Here is a 22,500-nt window from a genome sequence, read left to right on the forward strand (position 1 = left end):
AGGTAGATCGTGGAAAATTTCTCATTTTGATTCGCTCGGCCCACAGAGACCGCCTCCACACAGCTACATGTGCAAGATGGCGGCCTCGTGTGTGTGGAGTACTCCTGCTTCAGTCCCGGTTGGAGGGACGAATGAAGACGCGTCGTCCATTTTATTTACAGTCGACGCTCAAATATAATGAACAGGAGAGTTTTTAATAAAGCAGCTTCAGACCAGTTCCTCTGCTCCAACAACTGACTTCAACTTCATCCAATCACTGAGTTCATGTGTCCGACCATCAGCTCACTCCGCCAGCAGCTCTCCGATAGAGTGATTTACTCTAACAGGGTGGGGGAGAGAGAGAGGGAGAGAGAGGGAGAGAGAGAGAGAGAGAGAGAGAGAGGGAGAGGGAGAGAATGGATTAAGGCCTCCCAGTGGAATTCCCACTCATTTTCTCTGTGGAGCGAAACACAGAGATGAAGGGATGGTGGGATGGAGGGAGGGTTAGTTTCTTATCTCTTCATTTGACACAAGAGAGAGAGAGATTCTCTTTCAATCTGTCCGTCTAACTCGTTCCACCACACATCTCTTTCTCTCTCTCTCTCTCTCTCACGATCCATAATCTTCTTCTTCCCTTTCTTGTCCCGCCTCTTTCTCAGTCCATTTCTCTTCTCTCGTCCTCCTCTCTCTCGTCTCTAACTCTCGTCTCTAACTTAAGCTTAAATTCGGATGGAGAGGTTCACATATTGTTTCTCTATATTATTCCTCCGTCCCCTATTTTTCTCCAAAGCGTCCCACCCTTCTCCTCCTCTTCACCCTTTATTTTCTGACCTTCCATCCCTCCTTCTTTCCACCACCTCCCCTCCACATGCAGCTCAATCTTCAGGTGCGAACACAACCGATACGCACTGAGGATGCGTTTAACATCCCATCGCTTCATGGTCTGTGACATGTGTCCTCCTCGTCTCCGCGGGACCACCCACTCATCTCACTGGGACTTGAATTAATGTCACGTACAATTCATCTTAAAAAACTCCGACACTGAGATTCACCGAAACTTTCACTGATTCTTCAGAGAACAAAACAAACGAGAGAGGAGCAAGAGAGAGAGAGAGAGAAGGGGTGGATGAAGAAGCAGGACGGCAGCTGTCAGAGGAGAGAGGGAGAAAAGGGGGAGGACAGATAGGAGGATGAGAGAGAGACAGAGAGAGAGAGGACGAGTGTTATTTAAATGTAAATAAACAGGAGTCGTCTTTATCAGAGGAAAGTTGGCGGAAGCTCTTATCAGCCGCTGGAGGCCTGTTCTGCTGCTGCTGCCGCTCTGTCTGCTGGCTATTACACCTTCCAACAGAGGGCACACACACACACACACACACACACACACACACACACACACACACACACACACACACACACACACACACACACACACACACGAATATAGATGAGAAAACACTTAGAAGGAAAAAAGAACAATCGCAGCATCAAAATCACAATAATGGGAAAACAGCTCTCACACACACACACACATATCCAAGAAACATGCCATGAACATAAGGACACACGTGTTAAAAGACCGACACACAACACACACCCCCACCCAAAGGAAAACAGACAAACAAAATAAAGGAGACAAATACACAGCACAAAGGACACACACATTATACTTACAAGGACAAACACACACACGAGCACAGAGAGATATGTTGATGGTCGTTCATATGACAAACGCAGTCAAACAAAACAAACACACTGACAGAGAGGTGTGTGTGTGAGTGTGTGTGTGTGTGTGAGTGTGTGTGTGTGTGTGTGTGTGTTGCGTTGCCAGAGGCTACAGCTCCTATCAGAGCTAAGACGATTACCACACGTCATTTGTCATCTGGATGGTGGCAACATATAGCTCTACATTTAATTTACCATCACACGCTGGGGGGCGGAGAGTGCGTGTGTGAGTCTGGGTGTGTGTGTGTGTGTGTGTGTGCGTGTGTGTGTGTGTGTGTGTTCCATTGACCCATATGTACAAAGCCCTGAAGGAGGTAGAGAGAGAGAGAAAGAGAAACAGGGAAAGAGAGAGTAATTGAAAGAGAATGAGAAAAAGGGAAACAGGACTGTGTGTGTGAGATGGTGATCCACACACACACACACACACACACACACACACACAGTAACCAGTTTCCATAGAGAGCACAGATCTACGTGCTCCACATGTTTAGATTTTACTTTTCAACTCATTCAAACTTAAAATAAATTGATGACTGTGTTTATCATGACGACCTCATTCAACATTTTGATATTTGTATTCAAAGCTGATCACAAAACCATCGGACGCGTCACACACACACACACACACACACACACACACACACACACACACACACACACACACACACACACACACACACACACACACACACACACACACACCTGATCGCTCAGCCTGCACACTGAGCAGCAGTATTGATCGCAGACACCACAGGCTGTTTCAATAAGTTATTAAGAATTAAAAATTGACAAGAGAAGCTGATCAAATATCAGAGACTCTCTCTCTCTCTTTTATATTCCTGCCACTGCTTCCCATTGTCTCTCGTCCTCTCTCATCCTAAATTCTTCCTCTCTTTTCTGTTTGCTCTGGCTCCTCTCTCCTCTTTTCTTCCACCAAATGAAGTCCAGTACATCAGTGATGCGTGTGTGTGTGTGTGTGTGGAGAATGAGAGAAGACGGATTCACACACACAACCAACTCAACCACACACAAAGACATATCTACACAATGTGAAGGATGGAGAGAGATGAAGGAGAGGGAAGAGGGAGAGGGAGAGCAACATGAATAAAAATAAACTTCCTGGAAACTTCCTGGAAGTGGATGCAGGTGGATGTGAAGAGGAAACAGAACGATGTGTGTTTCAATCATTATCATTGAATTCAAGTTTAAATTTAAAGTTGAAGTTTATGAATGACGGCCTGTCCAGGAAGGACACGCCTCTCGACCAACATCAGCGCCCCCGCCCCTCTCAAAGGAAAAGAGGTATAAATACTGAATGGATCTATTTTTAATCTATATTATTTAAAATTAAAAAAATTGAAAAGTATAAAGATTAAAAAACTAAAGTACAAACACAGTTGAGATTCTTCTTCTTCACATTCTGGAGAAAAAATAGGACAATGACAGAAGAGATGGATGGAAAGAGGGAGAGGAAGAGGATGGAGAGAGGAAGAGGATGGAGAGAGGACAGCTCGTCTCCTCCGTCAGTATCTCTGCAACCATCTCGACAATCCATCACACCCAGACACCCAGTGTGTGTGTGTGTGTGTGTGTGTGTGTGTGTGTGTGCGTCCCCAGATTATGACTGAGTGTGTGAGTACGGACTGATTCCATCCACAGTGACACTAAACACCATTCATCATTTACAGCAAAGACACTGAGACGCACAGAGAAGAGGGAGAGGACAGAGAAACGAGGGATGAAGGAGGGGACGAGAGGAGGAAGACAGATGGTGGAGCCAAAAAACGAGTTGAGGCGGTCGAAGCGGAATCAGAGAGAGAAACAACTCTGGGGAGAAGGGCCGAGATGAGGCGAAGACGAGGAGGGATAGATAGATGGATGAAGGGAGGAGGAGAAAACGAGTGTAGCCCCAGAGTTCTCCTCCTCTTAATGAGCATCACGACTTAACAAACTCATCGCTGCGCTTCAATTCCAGCCTCTTTAGCTCGGCCTCCTCCTCCTCCTCCTCCTCCTCCTCAGCGGCAGCAGCAGAGCCTTGATATGGTAAACAGGAGGACGCTCGGCGCTCCTCGCCGCCTCCTTTGAAGTCATGTGAGGAGAAGATTATGGAGCGGAGCGCCGAGTCGAGATCCGCCTTAACCCTCTTACATCTTATTTCATGATTTCATGTTATTTGATAGTTTTATTTTACTGTAAAGCTGAGGATTACTCCTGTAGAGAGGAATAACACGGAGCAGGTGCTGAGAGGAGGAGGAGGAGGAGGAGGAGGAGGAGGCAGGAAAAAGAAGAGAGAGGATGTGAAGGAGCAAAGAATGAAAAGTAAGAAAGACGCAGACGAACAGAAACTGTAAATACAGACGAACGACGTGTCTCCTGCAAGAATGGATCTGAAATATCTACAGGAGCTGCCATCTTCACGTCAGAGCCAGAGTTTGTAGCGACAGCGACGTACAGGAAGGAAATCGAGGGAGGAGGGAAGGAGAAATGAGAGGAAGGAAGGAGAGCGAGCACAGAGAGAGGAGAGCGCTCTTAGGAGAAGAGGCGAGTGACCTTACATCATAATGCGAAAGAGTAAAGAGAGAGAGGCGAAAGGAAATCCAACTTAATGCGTCCAGATTTAGTTTCTTAATAAAAGTGGATAGTGAGCACATGAAGAAAGACAGTCAGCTGCAGAACACACACACACACACACACACACACAATAATAATTGTTTAATATTCCAAACTGTCCAATAAAGAACCAGGTTCAGTTTGATCCAGAACCTTTCACACCTGATGTTCAGTTCACACTGAACTGAAGAGTCTGAAACTCTGTTTCTGTTGAGCAGAAAGACAAAGAAGGTAGAAAAGACAGGAACAGGAAAGTAAAGGATGTAAGTAGAAAAAAAAATGTGAGAGAAGAAATGTTGCAATAGAAAAAGAAAAGCGAGTAAAGAGTGAAAGATGAAGAGAAACAGGAAAAGAGATGTGAAAGAACAGACGATGGAAACAAGCAGGAAAAGGGGGAGTGAGGAAAAACAGAACGATGAAGGAGGGGAAGCAGGTGGAAAGAGCCAAAGAGCGAAAGAGAGAGAGCAGGAGGAAGAGGAGAAGACGAAGAGCAGAGTGTATTTAAATGCGAGCCGGTGTTAATGAGTTTGGTCAGAGTGTGGAACAGTCTTTTTAAAGCTGCTATCATTCTCATTAATGTAGTGAATGAGCCGCTGATAGCTGTCATGGACCTCACACTCCAATTAACAACAACATACACACCTATAGGGACGCGTGTGCACGTGGGGGGAGCGTGCACACGCACACACACACACATATACACACACACACACAATCAGGGGAGGGCAGGAGTGTGCGAGGGGGGAAAAGGATGCATACTTCAGCATTGGTGTGTGTGTGGGGGGGGGGGGGGGGGGGGGGGTGAAAAAAAGAGTGAGTGAGTGCACTTTGATTTTCTGAAAAAAATAAAATAAAAAAACTTTCTGCAATTTACAATTTCAGCATTTCTTCTTTTTTTAACGAGCGTCCACTAAGCTGCGAGATAGAAATGCTAATTCACCTCGATGGGCCGAGAAGCCGCGCTGAAAAATTAATGGAATCTCCCTTTAATTTGGCCGAACGAGGAAACAATATGCTGCCAGTAAACAGAGAGAGAGAGGGGGAGAGAGGGGGAGAGAGAGGGAGAGAGAGGGAGGGAGAGAGAGGGAGAGAGAGAGAGAGAGAGAGGGGGGGGGGGGGAGAGAGAGACGGAGGGAGAGAGGGAGAGAGAGAGGGAGGGAGAGAGAAAGAGAGAGAGAGGGAGAGAGAGAGAGAGAGAGGAGGGGGGGAGAAAGAGGGAGGGGGGGGAGAGAGAGGGAGGGAGAGAGAGAGAGGGAGAGAGAGAGAGGAAATGAAGAAATGTATTTTCTATTCAAAATGTTGTGTTGTGCAAGATGGCTGAACACATGAGCTCATGGTGCGTGCACAGGCACATACGTGTGCGTGTGAGCGCGTGGTACAGGGTTCGGGTTTGATTTCCTCAAGGAGGCGGGACATGGCGTCTCAACTCTGCTGTGTAAAGATCAGAGTTCATCAGCGTCGGCCCTCATCAGCAAAACATCTGGAACCTCCTCGTCTGTCCAAGTGGACGTCTTCGTCCTCTACGTGTACGGCTCCTCTTCTTCATCCTGAGACATTTGTGTTCTTCAGCTTCACGTCCGTCACGTGTTAGAAACCTCAGAGACACGCCCACTCGCTCTGACATTTTACGAGCGGGCAACAGGAAAAGAAAACTGTGTAAAACGTCCTGAGCACCTGACTGGGACATTTGTGTTCTCACACACAGAACCTCTGCAGACACTCGGGGGGGGGGGGGGTCCAGACTGGAGGACAGGTCTGGGAGCAGTTTGGAGACGTTCACCTGAGAAGAGGCTGAGAAGAGAGCGTCTCAATCTGTTGTTGTCCTCGTCTGTGCTTCTGTGAACTCATCGTCTGTGTTCCTCACATTTCTGCTCTCATCCTCTGATAAACACTCTTTTAAATTCATTATGGACATTGTCTCCCCTCGGTGTGTGTGTGTGTGTGTGTGTGTGTGTGTGTGTGTGTGTGTGTGTGTGTGTGTGTGCGTGTGTGTGTGTGTGTGCGTGTGCGTGTCCAGGACAATTAAGCGTCACAGTGATTGATACTAGCTCGACTTTCAATTTGTTCCACTACAGAGCGTCACCCCCCCCCCCCCCCCCAGGCTGCAGAATGTCAGTGAGTCGTACAGACGTGGACAGGAGCTCGTTGTTAGGTAAGTCAATTTAAAGCCTCCCAAACCGCTGCTCTGGGATCAGATCTGTTCTCAGGACCGTGTGGGGGTGAACTCAAGTTCAGACAACCTCCTTCCTGTTTACAACCAAACGATCAGTGAACGTGCAGAGTCACGTGATGGACACAGACTTCTCTAAATCTGATGGGATGCACCCGTGTCTGATAATCCCTCCCTCCCTCCCTCCCGTCTTCTTGTTCAGTTTCCTCGGCTGTAACCCTGTCGGTTATTAAATAGTCCTTCTGCCCTGTACGACGTCTGCTCAGTGAGTCCAGTTGCCTTCATAAAAATAGAAAAAAATAAAACCAGGACTGTAATGAGCCCTGTGATCAAACTCAATTCTAAAAGCTGCCAGAAACAAGCCAGCTTCTCTCGACTCCTGAGAAGACAACTTTGGGAGATAAAAGCTTTTCATCCAGCTGCGACGGTGATACTGTACATATGTAAAGAGCAGAGGCAACGAGTCGAAGACAAATTTACATTTGTGTTTTTCCCTTTTCACGGCTCGCATGAAAGGCTGCTCCACTGTCGGATCCTGAATCTTAATCTTGCATTGGAAGCAGTTTTTTTTTTTTTAAACGGAAAATGGAAACATCAGCTGGAAATTAGGGAGCTTCTGTTTGAGCTCAAAACATTTAATATTTTATTCATGAGATGACTTTGGGTCATCGGGATCTTCTCTGCAGAGAATCTGACAAAAAACACGGAACAGGAAGTCTGTTAATGTGTCGGACTATTGCTAGAAACTCAAAAGAAATCTGAACAGAGCACAGATATTACTCAATCTTTACGACGTGTCTCCATCTCATGTTTCTTTACTCAGATATCGAGTCTGACGTCACACAACAATGGCGGCTCAGTGTTACGAGTTCAGCCTGATGGGAACAACGTGCGAATACAGTTCCAACCAAGTTAATGCTGAATCCTGCCCGTCTGCCCAGGACGGTAAAGATTTACGGGTGTTTTAACCGACCACCGAAGCAGGTGGGATTTCTTCAAGAGCAGCCGACGTCCAGTTTCTTGAAACAACAGAATAAAGTCACTCACGTAGTCAAGGGAAACTAAAAGTGCTCGGTGGGCAGATGTTCGCTAACAGTCGTCATTTTCAACTTTTATCCAACTTCTCTTTTTAAAAAGGAAACTTTAACGAGCGAATGTTACCATTGTTAATATTAATGTTATTTGAAGCCACCGGAGTTCAAATGTCACTTCTGCAGCACGAAGCGGCTCCAGAAGGAAACACTTGAAATTCATTCAAACTTTATTGGGATTCAGAGTGTGACGACGAAATAAGGTCACAGAGACACACTAAGGATTCACGGCGACGCCTCTGGCCTCTGCACACGTGTGTGTGTGTGTGTGTGTGTGTGTGTGTGTGTGTGTGTGTGTGTGTGTGTGTGTGTGTGTGTGTGTGTCGATACGTGCAGGTATATGTGGACTTCGATGTGCATGTGCACGGCATAATGGCTGAAATCATTTAATGACAAGGGCTGAGGGCTTGTGTGTGTGTGTGTGTGTGTGTGTGTGTCAGGAGGGCATAAGTCAAGTGGGTGAATAAGTACTGACATCAATAACCAGAGGACACTTGCATGAAATTACACACAGCAGATCCATCATGGAGCAACAACAGCATCAACAATGACGACAAGGCGGGGGAGGGGAGGGGGGGGAGGATGCTGGTTCAAAACCCACCACAGGCAGCTCGAGAGTTTTCACGCAGGCCACAGAGCAGCTGTTTGAAGGAAACTGGAGCTTACTAAATATTATTGAGTCGTCACTTAACGTTACTAACGGACAGAAAATAATCACAAGTGTAATTTTCACGAGAAGCACGAGGAGCTTCACAAACGTGTGGTTCAGTTCATGAATAATCACCTAAACATAGTAAATAATTAAAACATCACGTCAGACATTTAAATAATGTGTTTAAAAGGAGCCAAATAAATTAATAACATCAACGACATTATTAATCCGACGACCTCTGAACCAGATCTCAAACCTGTGTGAGAGTAATCTGTGTGTGTGTGTGTGTGTGTGTGTCTGACAGCTCTTTGAAGAGCGCTCGTCTCTGATCAGCATGAGGTCGAGTCTTCTCCCAAATGTCACCATGTACTCACAGCGTGTCGCCATTCACTCACACACGCACACACACGCGCACACACACGCACACACACACGCAATGAGAGGGAGCTGCCATCTCACTTCATCCCGCTCACACAGAGTCGTGCAGGAGAGAAACAGAAGCGACGACGTGGACAGATCACAGATGTGATGTATGACAAACAATCTTCCGTCAGTTGTGTTCAACATTTTTAAATAACTTTTGTTTAAAGTAAATGAAATCAAAACAATTCTACAAATAGAAGAAAATATAACAATTTAACATCTATTCTAAAAGATAATAGTAAAGTTAGAGAGTTAGAGTTTTTAGACCGGCAGTAAAATTTTAAAAAGCTAATTTGCTGCTGAAGAACATCTGATGATATCAAAAGTTTGATAACGGATAAGAAGTATTCACTATGATAATTTATATATATATATATATATAAATGAATAATAAGTATTAGAGATATATGTTGTATTAATGATATAAACACCTGAAGAATAACTTGGACTTTGTTGGGGACTACTTTCTGTGGCGTATTAATCCATCTTTGCTGCTCTGGTGAGTATTTCCAGCAGCGTTTATCTATTTTCACTTATTTGTGTCTGTTTTGTGAAACGCTGCACTTATGCTCTGACTGAGACCCCCCCCCCCCCCCCCCCACCACCTCCTGCTCCTCCTCCTCTCCAACAGTGTGGAACAGAGAATAATCAATAATCATTTCACCCTCGGGTCTCCTGCCTCCCTACAGAGGCAGAGCAGGTGACCAGGGGCAGAGAGGAGACAAGAGGAGGTAATGAGAGCAGAGGAGAGGAGATGAGACACAGAGGAGGAGGAGGAGGAGGGGGAGGGGGAGGAGGAGTGATGCTTCTTCATATGAAGTGACGCCACACCTCAATAAACATGAGGCTGTGTTCGAACTGCTACACCTGCATTAGAATGTGAGCCATGTGACGTGATAGATAAACGCACCAGGACGGATCGTGACCACGTCAGACACGGGTGGAGATGTAGTTGTGTTGTCGATCCACATACGTGTGGTGGAAATGACACGCGACACATGTTCCAAACCGCAGACTGTAAATAAAGATGGACGACACGTCCCCACCTCCTCCTGCTGATATGACGCCAAAATATCACGGGTACGGATGCTGCCATCTTGCACGGATGACGTCAGCGATTAAAGGATGGAGCGGTGGTATCGAGGCCCCGCCCAAACACATGCTCAGTCTCAGGTGTCAATCATGACATTTATAACCGATTAAAACTAAACTGATCAGAAACATGAACTTTGATTTTTATAGTTTGGTCCATGTCCCCTCTGCTAACATGGAGGAGGCGAGGCTGTGAATGTGATCTGGTTAAAATCAGAGACGACTCTCAGAGGCATGTGTAAATGGACTCAGACACACTGGGCGACCGAGTACTGTGTTGAATGTGGCTTTTAGAGAGAGAGAGAGAGAGAAACGAGAAGAGCAGCAGATTAACATCATGAGAAAACACCTGTGTGGAAAAATGGACACAAATTAATTTCTGAATTATTCCTCTTGGGGTTGAAGCAACAGTTTGAGCAGCTGCTTCATCTACATGTTAGAGCGTCTGGTTATCACACACACACACACACACACACACACACACACACACACACACACTTTTATATTTAGGCTTTAATTGTATTTATCATCTTTGTGTAAATTGTATTAATCTAATTAACATTATTTGAATATTTATCATATTTTCTTTTCAGATTCTTCTGCATTAGAAACACGACTTGGATGCGGAGCCGAAAGAGTCAAACTAAATCAAAACTGTTTTAATCCTGTTCGGAGCCGACGCTCAGAACCTGTTTCTGATATGATCGGGAACTTCAGGTGAACTTTGACCTCAGACGACCAGTTTCACTCAGGTCACAAATTTCTATCAAGTGCAACGAGTCTGAAGCAGCCGTAATTCAAGCTGCACTCATCCATCCCTCCCTCGCTCCTCCATCCCTCCGCAAGGCCATTAACATCAACCCCGGGTGAGAGAGAGAGAGAGAGAGGATCGGAGTCAGGGTGGGGGTCACCGAGAGAGAGAGAGAGAGAGAGAGAGAGAGAGAGAGAGGAGGAGAGGGAGAGAGAGACAAAGAGAGAGAAGAGAAATAATACAAAAGTGAGAAAGAGTAATAAAGCAAAGGGTGTGTGTGTGTGTGTGTGTGTGCGTGTGTGCGTGTGTGTGTGTGCGTGTGTGCGTGTGTGCGTGTGTGTGTTTAACCAATCTAAGGTGTAGTATAATTGAAGTGTGTGTTTTCAAGGACAGGTAGATATTGGTCCTGAGGTGGGAAACTGCTGAGTCAGCAGGTCTGAGCTGATTACATCCTCTGTCTGTGAGGGGAGGGGAGAGGAGGGGAGGAGGGGAGGAGAGGAGAGAAGAGGAAGAGAGAAGAGGAGGAGAGGAGGACTATTCACATTAAGCTTCACACGTATGTAAAAACTTGTGCCATAAAGAACGATGGAATCAGCATCAAGCTTTGATGATCTGCTGAGTTCAGGAGCTTGAACCGAACCACGGCCGCTTCAGGACAAACTTCAGGACGGACTTCAGGACGTTTGACGGACAGTTTGAAGAACTGCTACGAGTTCGAAGAGTCATTTCACCGAGACGATCCAGAGCAGCGACACCACGTAAGTCTGAGGTGAGATATCAGGTTTTTTATCGAGCACTTTACTCGGGGAAGGATTTGAACTTCTCAGAAATCAAAACGTTAAAAAAAAAAAATCAACCTTGACTCAAAGAAATAAAAACTGTAATATCACTGACGTAAAGATGGCAGCCTAAAAAACAACAGCGTCTAATGTACAGAAGGTGTCGGAGACGTTCTGTGGTTCTTTGTCACGTTGTTTTTAAAAGGTTGGTTCTACGTGAAGTTTTCAGTTAAATATCAAGGTTCTAAGGTTCCTCTGGAAGGTTCAGGGGTTACAGGAGGTCCAAGTGGCCATTGAGGAGGTTCTGCAAGTTCTTTAAAAGTTTGAGGGTCTCCTTTTACTCCTTTCACTCCTTTCATAGGTTTATTGAGGGTCCTGTTACACAACTATGAGAGGTTTTGTGGGAGGTGATCGTGAGGGAACAGACTTCCCTTAAAACACTTCTGACGACGAGAACCGAAGATGTTCTGCAGCCTCTGATGGTAGAACGTCAGCTTCTGGTTTCTTTTTTACGTGAAAGACGAGAACAACGTGGAGCATGAGCCTTTTTCTCCACCATCATGGTTCAGCGTCTACGTTGTTCCACGTTCAAACCTTCGACTACTCTTTTGTTTTTTTTGTCCCCGAAGGACCTGAACAAAAAAAAACAATCACATAATGAGACGGAGCTTCCAGACGAACACGTGACTCCAGCGAAAGGGAAAAAGAAGGTTGACGAAATTGCATCCAGGTTGAAAAACTGCATTTGTTTATGCAAAAATCCAGAAAACGTTACTAACAACATGTTTGTGCTTCTTTCCAGCCCCTGAAAAATGCTCCGGCCGTGTGCAGCATCATTTACATTTTCATACATTTCTCCATCTGGGACAAAAACCAGAGTCCGTGTCAGAGCGGCGTGCAGAAAATTTACACATTGTTATTTGGTAACAACGAACAAACTGCTGCTGAATTGCCGGCCGGAGACATTTTCTATGCATTTCCCTTCCCAAAGAAAAATGTAAATTCGGTTTGAAAAGAAAAGCAATTTTCACTCAGACATCAACTCCAGACACATCAGCAGACGGTTTCTTCTGTCTGATAACCGTGTTTACATCCATGTCTGGACAAAACCAATCTGGTGAAATCACAGAGGGACCGAAACTCTGAGTCTGAAACAAAACTTCCAGCGTCAGGAGTCTTTCTTCTTTGTGGCTGTTTAAGCTTCTCGGGCGGTTTCCTGACAACATGTCAGGATCTGGCCGAGCCGGAACGCTCGCTGCTCCACAAAAACCACAGAACCAACAACACAACACGCTGCCAAAACCTCACACAAGCCCCCCCCACCACCGCCTCTCTCTCTTACACACAGCTTCTATGTCTCTCGCTCATCAGAATAGGGTAATGGGACGTTTTATTGTGTTGTTTCACCCCTGGGGGAGGAAGGGGAGAGGAAATGAGGGAGGAGGAGGAGGGGGGGGGAGTGGTTTTGGAGACAAAGCCAACTTTGTGGTTTTTCTGTTGTTTCTGAAAGTTCGCCAACACTACCACCACCACAGACTCTCTTTCTCTCACTCTCTCTTTCTCTCACTCTCTCTTTCTGTTTCTTGATCTGTCGTCTCTGCAGAGGACAAATCCTAACGTCCGTGAGCTCTCAGAGGACAGATGGAAGTGTCCATCCGTTTTACTTTTGTATTTACTTTTCACTTTACCTTTACTCTCGTGTTTCTGATTCTTATTTCCTGGTTTTTACATCGTTCATGTTCATTTTATGCTTTTGATATTTTTATGTGAAGCACTTCGTTCCTTGTTTGAATCTCAGATAATGTGTTAGATGATTTATCATGAAAGATTTTACTTGAAGATTTTAAGGACAAATAAATGCGGTGATGTAGAAATGTCATTTAGTAAAAGGTGTCATTGATTCGTCCACTTGACTTTGTGTTTATTCCTTAAAGATGAATCCGTCTTCAAACAGACTCACTTTGTTCGGCGCCATCTTGTTTTGTTTTTTTTAAACCAGAAGTAACCATATTCGGAGGAGCGAGGGGTGGAGCCTGACTGGGAGCTTGCGGCCACGCCCACCTGCCACCTGCAACCATTGGATGGTCCTGGCTGTCAATCACGGTGCTTGTATATATTTTCCAGAAACGATTAAAACCCAAAGATTTTCGCGAACATTAAAATAGAATATTATGGTTCGAGCTCGTCTGGAGCGTTCCACCCGTGATGACCCGATACCTGTCCGAACACCTTAGCTACTGCCAGGAGAGCCATAGCAACCACTTAGCAACTCGGCGACTGACACAACCACAAATTTGAAGTTCACGGTTTTTTTTTCCGGAAACGAGCTTCAGGGCAAAATGAGGAGGTGGAAAGCAGCATGAGGAGCGGAGCCTCGAGAGGAGCTTCAGCGCTCCGTGTCCTGTGTGGATCCTCGTTCGTTAGAAGACGTCCCTTTAATTAACTGGTGTTTTCACTGTGCTGGTCGAGGCCGCTGCATAAAATTCAGACTATTTTCTTTCTCATCAAAACACTCGTCGCAAAGCATCTGTATTCATTATGTTTCTAGACTCGTTTTTGTAAAATGTAATTTAGGAATTTGTACATCTTAATTGAATTAAAGCAGAGTCATGTTTAAATCATATCTATTGCCACCGTGTGTCCGTCTCCCTGCCAGACGAATCATATCCAAATCTTTCACCGCTCCTTTCTGCTTTGACTCCTCATTTCTTTTCATCCCTCCCTCCCTTTGACTCCATTTCAACCCACACCCAGACTTTTATATCATTTCTCCTCCCTTTTTTTCTTCCTCGTCGTTTTAATCCTCCCGGCGCACGTTCTCTTCTCCCCCGTTCCCCCTCTCCCTTCCTCAGTCTCTCTCTCCTGTCCAGTCGTCCTCTCCATCATCTCTCCATCATCTCCCTCTCCAGTCCCAGTGTAGTGTACTGATAGTGGAAGCACTTGTGCAGTCGGCTATGAAGTCTGTCCTCTTCCTTCCATCACCCTCCCCCCCCCCACCCTCCCTCTCTCTCTTCCTCTCCCTCCCTCTGCCCCTGGAAATTAATTTGGTCTCCTCCAGATGCCTATCGGCGCTGAAATGCCCCCAGAAATAGATCCACAAACAGCAGCTCAGCCAAAACGCCGTCGCTGCCTGACAGCTTTTAGCAGAAACACACACTGCTGGATGGAGAGGGAGGGAGAGAGGGAGGGAGGGAGAGAGAGAGGGAGGGAGGGGGGGAGCAGATGGAGAGATGAACGGCGCGAGGGATGGATGGATGTGGGCAGGGAGTAAATGGCGAGCGAATGGAGGGTTGGTAGGAGGAGAAGATGGATGGATGATGAAGAAAATTAATAGATGGATCACCTACAAATTTGTGCACTTTATTGCCTAAACAAACCATCAGTTTTTAGATTGATTTCCTTGCTTCCGGGCAGCCATTGCTTTCTGTTCCTCTCTATGAAAATCGCCTCGCAGCGACTGGAGACCTGCTGCAGAGACTTAATCCATCACAATAAAACATTTAATCACATTTTTTCCTGAGAGATGATGCCGTTACAAACAGGAGCTGCTTTGAAGACTCATTCAAGGACACGTCTGGGATTTGACAGGCTGATGCCGAACAATAAGTTATTTGATGAAACCGCCCTCAACGAAACTCGGGCTTGAAACTAAGTTCATCATCTGAAGTTGAGGTTGAGCAGAAACAAACGTGGTGAAGGAAGGAAGTGTTTTCATCTCGTCTTCTTCCCACAGCAGAGGTTTAGATTCTTTTAAACATCTTTTCATTAACTTCATCGTAACTTAATTAGATCAGATTTGACGGATCAGAAAAGCCTCATTTACAATGAAGAAAATAAAAACAGAGCATTATCGTCATTTGTATTTCAGAAAATTATCAATGAATCTGTTGTAACTTAGTTCCAAAGTTTTATTCTACTAAGCAATGCTAACTTTTGGTGAGCAACAGCGCCCTCTGCAGATATTTATTTGAACTGATATTTTTCACTTTGTTTAAATAATCTCCGTCCACACGACCTTCGTTTTACAAAATATTGCAAATCAACAATCATGCCCGGCCAGTAGGTGGCGATACAGTCTACATCAACAACCCAGAGAACAACACTGTGGTCCGAGTTAGACGTCAGGAATGTGGAGCAGCGATGCTAAATTTAGCTGCTGACCAACAATGAGACCGAGCAGCGCTAAGCACACGTGTAGAGCCATCGGTGCCTCTGACGCATGTCGATGACACAAAGCAAACTGTGACATCATCGCTTCCTGTTGTACACACGGAGTCACCACGAGGCTGAAACTCAGAGGTGAGACGTTGACTGGCAGATCATCTGCATTAGTGTGGACGGGGCGCAGATCGGCTTTCACCTTCAAGCTGTGAGATCTGTGGATTTCCTCTGACGGCAGGTGAGCAGAGAGGCCGAGTTAATATCAGATAACAAGTCTCTCTCTCGACAGCGTGAATTCAACTTCCTCCTGTCGGGTCAGAGCTTCCTGCCTCCTCGCTTCGGGACAAATTAAAGGATAAAACCTCCTGGTGGCAGATTCAGTGAAAGTGAAGGCTGGACAGCAGTGAAGTGTAATTTCATCTCTATACGTTTGACCTCCGACCCTCCGCTCCGCTCTCTGCTCTCTAACAGCACACGTATGCAAATAGCCGGCTGTTAATCTGCTGCTCAGCACTGACCCGATACCTTTGACTCATTCAGTCATCGTCTGCTGCGCACTCATCCGCAGGAGGTAATAAACCGTGTAACGCTGTGTTAATGTTGTTCGCTCGGGATACGACTTTCAGATGAATGTATTAAATACGAGAAATAAGTGAAATCCTCACAATGTTCCTCTTGTTTGTCTTTTTGTTCCAGTTCTCTGAGACAATAAGACAAACACTGAGCCGCCACAGTCCTGTCAGGACACTCCAGCTGTTTTCACACCTGGACTGAAGTCTGGACTCTTTGCTGAAACTTTTCCTGCAGCCTCGCTCCTGGTAGAATGTCAGAGTGAGTCCGTGTGAGAGAACGGCAGGAAAATGTGAAACTGGAAGAACACAAATGTCTCAGGATGAAGAGGAGGAGCCGTCGAAGACGTCAACTTGGAAAGACGAGGAGATTCCAGAGCTTTTGGTCATAAGGGCCGACGCCGGTGTGGAGATATATTACACGTCATCAGAGCAGCTGTGAGATGAGCCGTGTGTTCCTGAGGTGTTCAAAGCAGTGTCTCAAATATTCCCCAAATGTTCAAGTGCATTTAAATGTTTGTGGACGTTCGCGTGTGGTTAAACAGAAACAGAACAGAGACGTGACAAAGACAAACCGAAACCAACAGAACAAAAAAAATGGAGTGCAACAAAGACGACTCATCATCATGTGATGGAGCCGGTTTGTGCAGACAGAACCACGAGTCGCACGTTGCTGCTAAAAAAAAAAAAGAAGACGCACAATTTCAACACAACTGCACTCAACTGCTTTTTTCCCTCTCTGCACCACGGTGACACTCACTGCTGTTACACTCGTCTCAGCACGATACAGGATAGAGTTTGCACTTGTCGTCCCCAAAGTCAAAGTGTAAATTATTCCAACACTTTGAATTATCATAGAAAAGAAGAGGAGTCGATAATCGACTAAAACAGAAGAGGGTCGAATGCAGCATAAACATTTGAAATAAAGTTACAGCTTCCGTCAGTTCACTGAAATAAAAAATAGACTAAAGTAGAATTTCTCAACAACATGAAATAAAAATAAAGTTCTCCTTTAAAATATTCTTCTGCTCAGAATACGTAATGCTCATAGTAGAAAACAACCGGATAAAAAGGAGTAGTTCATAAAATCCTTGGAGATAAAATAAAAAAGATCTCTCTCATCTCTAAATCAACACAGGATAAATGTGTAAATACACAAATAGAACAGAGTCATTGCAGCTTTTCATTCATACAAAGAACACAGAGGGAACATGTGACGTGTGTTTCCAACAATGATCAATAATTACAAATCCCACGAGAACAGAATCAGTCTGTCAATCAACAGGTGAGGGAGTGTGTTTCCTGTGTAATGGAGAACACAACACACACACACACACACACAGACACACACACACAGACACACACACTGTGAGCATGTCCCACACCACCAACAGAACAGATCCTCGTCTCTATGGTGATCAACGTCATGGGTTTAAATCCACCAGTTGATCCACTGAGAGCTGAAAACACGTTGATGCTCAAAAACACAGATCTTCATCTTTCCACCTTGATGCTGATCAGAGGCAGCTCTGAGGTCATGACCTGCACGCGCACACACACACACACACACACGTTTGTCACCGATGGCTGCACGGTTTCCTCGACGCAAACACACACACACACACACAAACACACACACACACACGCACCTCTTGTTTGGAACGTCAACACACTGCATGGCTTGCCAACCTGCACGTGAAGGTGCACACATAAAAGGTGAGAGAGAACAGACAGTCAGCCAAGCGACCTGTTACCCAGCCACACACACATGCACTCACTCACGCACGCACGCACGAGGAGCAGCGGTCCTCCTCACACCTCCAGGCTCACACACACACACAGTAAAACGCAAAGGAGCAGCCGGGGAGCCGCGGGGCTGCCGCTGCGCTCCGAGCCGCCGTGAACATGCAGTGACGGAGGAACACAAGCCCCGTTACCGTTCTCTGCGCGTCGGGTCCTGCTGGATGCTCGGCTTGGTGGGCGCCATCTTCCTGCAACAATTATGTGATTTCTTACTTTCTCCCCTCCTGCCTCCTCTGCTCGGCTCTATTCGGACGCGGAGCCGCGGCGGTGCGCTGCGCCCTGACAGCAATGCGTCATGGTCGGTGTGTTAAGACAAAGCCATGTCCGTGTGTGTGTGTCTGTCTGTGTGTGTGTGTGTGATTGAGCGTGCGTGCTGTGCTGTGCCGTGCGTGCGTCTCCTGCTCGTCTCAGGAGCGTGGAAGCAACGGGCGGTGGAGCAGGCAGGGACCGGGCTGCAGCAGCTGAGGCATGCCGGGCGGAGTGAGGGGGGAACCCGGGGTGGAAGCCTCTCAGATCCCGCTGTGTCTCCCCTCTCGTCCTCGCTGTCTCCCTCCGCACATGCACAGCGTCGGTTTATTCATACAGAGGAATCTCCTGCATGCGCTCCGGGGTGGGGGGGTGGGGAGTGGGGGGGGGAAACAGCCGAACAGGCGCGTCAGATCTTTACATTCCCGCCGCCGCTGCAGCGTCTACATCCCGGTTACAATCCCCGCGACGGAGCCTCGCTGGGCGGTCAGAGTCGCTCCGGTTTGTCGGAGCATTTTTCCTCCTCGAGCTGCTGACAGGAGGAAAAACAGGACACCACACATCTCCGGTATTTTCTCCTCCAGCCCCGGCGCAACAACACCACTCAGTTAGTGTGTGTGTGTGTGTGTGTGTGTGTGTGTGTGTGTGTGTGTGTGTGTGTGTGTGTGTGTGTTTATTTTTTATTTAAATCTCCCTCTTCCTGTTTCACTCGTTGCACCGCGGGGTTGTTATCCAATATTCAACCATCACAAAAACACCATCACCTCCCAACGTGCGCAGGGGTTGATGGGTGATTCATTTGGCTGCTTGTCCTGTAAATCACATGCACACACACACGCACACACACACACACCCTCTCCACCCTTCAGTGTCATAATAAACACATCACAGCAAATGTCTCCCTTCACATTTTCAGAAATCCGTCTTTAACTTTTTGCGTCGCTGTTATTTCTCTGTCTCCAGTTTGTTGCATCTGCATGAAATCGATGCTGGAATTCGTCACAAGCTTTTAAATTTGAACAAAACTCCCAAAACATCTAATGATCCTTCTCATAGTCTCTTTTCAGTCCAGTGCACGTTTTATTTTCCTGCAGGTTTCGGTGTTTGCACGTCGGTGACGGCTCATTATCCTGCAACAGAAGCCACCACCTGCTTCTCCTTTCTCCCCGTTGTTCCCTACATTTATTTAAATTCCTCCTTTTTTAAATGTATAATTCAGTGTAACCTGATCATTGTGCTGTGTGATTAACCCCCAGGCTGCAGCCCTGGAAGCTGAAAAGCCTCCCTTTCTATACCAATGACCTGTCAAGGTCAAAGGCATGCTGGGTATTCTCCACACAAACACGGGGTTACAGGCGGTGCTGTGGCGGGAAATAAAGGCTGGGGAGGGGAACCTTGACCTGCGGCCGACGATCTCCGTGAGCCGAGCAGCCGACGATCCACGCAACTGCAGTTATGTATTCGTGGAGGCGTCGTCGTCGTGCAGCCTCAGAGGTTTGACGGCAGAAATTTAACAGGTTAAAAAAATATTTTAAATCCAAAGTGAGTTCAAACAAACAGGTTGTTTTTAATTCTGTGTCCCTCGTTATCAAATTCACCGTTAGACGTATGAAAGGTCGTGAAAATTCAAAAGCAAAGACGGCAGCAGCTTTTTGGTCACATGTGAGTCTGGCAGCTGAAAGGTCACAGGTTTGACCCCCGGGCAGCAGCGTCACTCGGCCCCTGGGCTGAACTGACGTCACTCAAACGTTGGATTTTAGGGATAAAACCAACTTAAGTTCAAAGATGCGTCAGGTTTAAAATCAGAGCAGCGACTGAGACGCCAGGTTTTATTTCTCTCGTGTGTTGGTGAGACGAGCGCTCGCTTCCGGACGAGGTTTGGCTCCTTCCCTCTCCGTCTCAGCTCTGCTTACTGAGAGCAGTCAAACGGAGGCGACGTGGATAATGGAGCGTAATGTATAAACATATTAGCTCCCAGCTGTTTGCTGGGGGAAGCTCTATAGAGAGGAAGAGGGGGCAGCTCCACGACGGGGCGACGAAGACGAGAGGAATTTTCTAAAAATGTCCCGTTCGGACGAGACGAGCCTCCACGGTCGATCGAAGCTTTAGCTCACCTCTACAGAGGGACTCAATCCAGCTCGGACCAAACTGGGGTGTGCGGGCCTCTAAGGGTCCTGGAGGAATTCCGAGGGGTCCCTAGATGACGACACAATGATGATCTGAGGACGTGTAGACACCTCTGATCTAATCTGAGTCCACCTATGGACACAAACATACAGTCCAGTCCTCCCTCACAGGGGCCGAGTGCCCAGGAGCCCTGCTTTAAATAACAATACGGCCCCAGTCTCCTCGTATTTGTTGCTTCAGACTGCTGAGACGCTCTGTGAGGCCCCGGCTGTGATTTACGTTGTGTTTGCTCCCAACAGTTTTTAGACTTTACACACACACACACTCACACACACAGACACTCACACACACAGACACACACTCCAGAATATGGAGAGTTTTGTTCTCAAGTAATAAGAAAATAGAGTGTGTGTGTGTTTGCCCCCCCCACTGCTCTAGATGATTAGAAAAAACAACATGACTGAGCAGCCGGACGGAGCGGTAATCATTTAGATTCAGAGTGTGGGGGGGTATAAAGAAATAACAGAGGGACGGATGGAGGGAACCAGACATCAGGTTGGACTGGAGGAGCCACGGCTTCTCCTCTGTGAGATAATTCAAACCTCTGCTCACGATGAATCACGTCCTTTTGTTTCCAGTGAATCAGTAAAAAAAAAAAAACCTCTTCCAGGATTTTCCCTCTGAATTATCTGGACTTCTCTCGTCTCAATTTCCACTAAATACCCTCGACCGGATTCACCCTCTTCTCTCTACTTGCCACAACCCTATTTATTTTAAAACTTTCCAACACAAACCGTGGACACTGAATTTAATTCTCTTGCAGCCGCAGCGTCACCAGGTTCTCGGTTTAACAGAAAAGTTGAAAAAGGAAAAAGGGGCAAAAGAGCAAAAGGCCTCATTTTTATGAAATGCATCCGAACGCAGACAAAGATGAAACCGACTGCGTCCAGGTTTTACAGTCGGAGCAGAAGACGGAGCAGCTCTCTGAGGTGATGCCTGGTTTTTAAAAGCCTTGATATTAAAATAGAAACTGATGAACACAACCTGAGGATCAGTTCAAAAAGAAATCTTTAAAAAAAAAATCATCAAACCAAAAAGCTGTCCACTGAGGGAGAGATGCCTTCAATGTTCCAGAATTAAGTTCAACATAGAAAAGAGAAATACAAACAAAGCTAAATCACTTCTAAGCAGCAGAAATACACCAAAGCATGAATCAAGTATTTCTGCTGCACTTTACTTCATTTTCTGTCCCGCACGCTACAGGTCGTTCCCCTGCAGCTCCACGTACCTTTGCTGGTAGCCGGTGAGTCCCTGGACGCTCTGCGGGGTCCCGTTCGTGGCTCCGGGGACCGGCAACCGACCCACCGGGGGTCCGGTCACCATCCCGCCGCCTCCTCCGCCGCCCCCGCCTCCTCCGGCCGCCGAGGCCGTCACCTGGACGCTGAAATCCGGGAAGATCCTGATCATGGTCCCGGTCGTCTCCGACGCGCTCCCGAGTCTAGTTCACCAACCTGCTCCAAACACCGAACAGTCCCCGGGATCACCGGGATCGATACAGATATCGACTCAGCGACAGAAGACGAACTCTCTTCTTTGAGTGTTTTTAATTCTCCGTCTCTTCTCTAACCTTCGGATGAAACTCTGGAGCAAATCCGGATCATGGTCCCAGTGCGCAAAACAAACAAAGTGTCAAATCAGTGGATCGATACCGGAACAGGCTCAGGGAGAAGAAGCTGCAGGAGCAGAACGGATCAGAAACCTCCTCCTCTTCTTCTGGGTTCTCTGTCTGGCTTCTATCCCTCAGAGGAAACCCCCGCGCAGCTCCGGATCATGGTCCCGGGGTCTCCGGTGCGCTCGGTGTCCTTCTCCTCTCTCGCGCGGCTCGACGATCAGCGGACCAGTGGTCGGAAGAGGTGATTATCTCGCCGGTTAAACGCAGACCGTCAGCCGCGTCTGTGCCGTCGTCTCCCGGCGCAGGAGCTCCGGAGTCCACCCCGCCGCTCCTCTGGCTCTCACGCGGGCACCGCCGCCGGCTCTCCCTCCGAGAAAGGCATCCCGTGCCCGGCCGTCCTCCGCCTGGTGTCCGCCGGTGGCTCGGTGCGAGGGTCTGCGGGAGGAGCGCGGTCGGTCGGTCAGTCGGTCAGTGGGAGCATGAGCGCGCGGCTCTCATCAGCACGAGCTCAGCAATGACACTGGTGTGATCCAGTGATACAGCAAAGTGTGTGTCGGTATGCGAGCGTACGCGTGTGTGTGTGTCTGTGTGTGTGTGTTGTCCTCTGCGCTCCACACGCACACGCAGAGAGAGAGAGGGGGGAGAGGGAGGGG

General features: G+C 47.1%; 1 protein-coding gene across 3 annotated transcripts in view; it reads right to left on the reverse strand.

Moving 5' to 3' along the window:
- LOC109641443 (neuronal PAS domain-containing protein 3) overlaps positions 1-22,500 on the reverse strand; it is a 190,005-nt gene that overhangs the window by 166,887 nt on the left and 618 nt on the right. For 2 of the 3 annotated variants that reach the window (XM_069536253.1, XM_069536252.1), the window contains exon 1: positions 17,937-18,629. In XM_069536253.1, coding sequence (XP_069392354.1) covers positions 17,937-17,986 — 50 coding nt within the window. In that variant the 5' untranslated portion in view covers positions 17,987-18,629. Of the gene's footprint in view, positions 1-17,936; positions 18,630-21,463 lie in introns of those variants that run through there. The other variant, XM_069536251.1, reaches the window with a different exon arrangement.

This window comes from Paralichthys olivaceus, chromosome 12, assembly GCF_024713975.1.
Source record: "Paralichthys olivaceus isolate ysfri-2021 chromosome 12, ASM2471397v2, whole genome shotgun sequence".
Lineage (NCBI taxonomy): Eukaryota > Metazoa > Chordata > Actinopteri > Pleuronectiformes > Paralichthyidae > Paralichthys > Paralichthys olivaceus.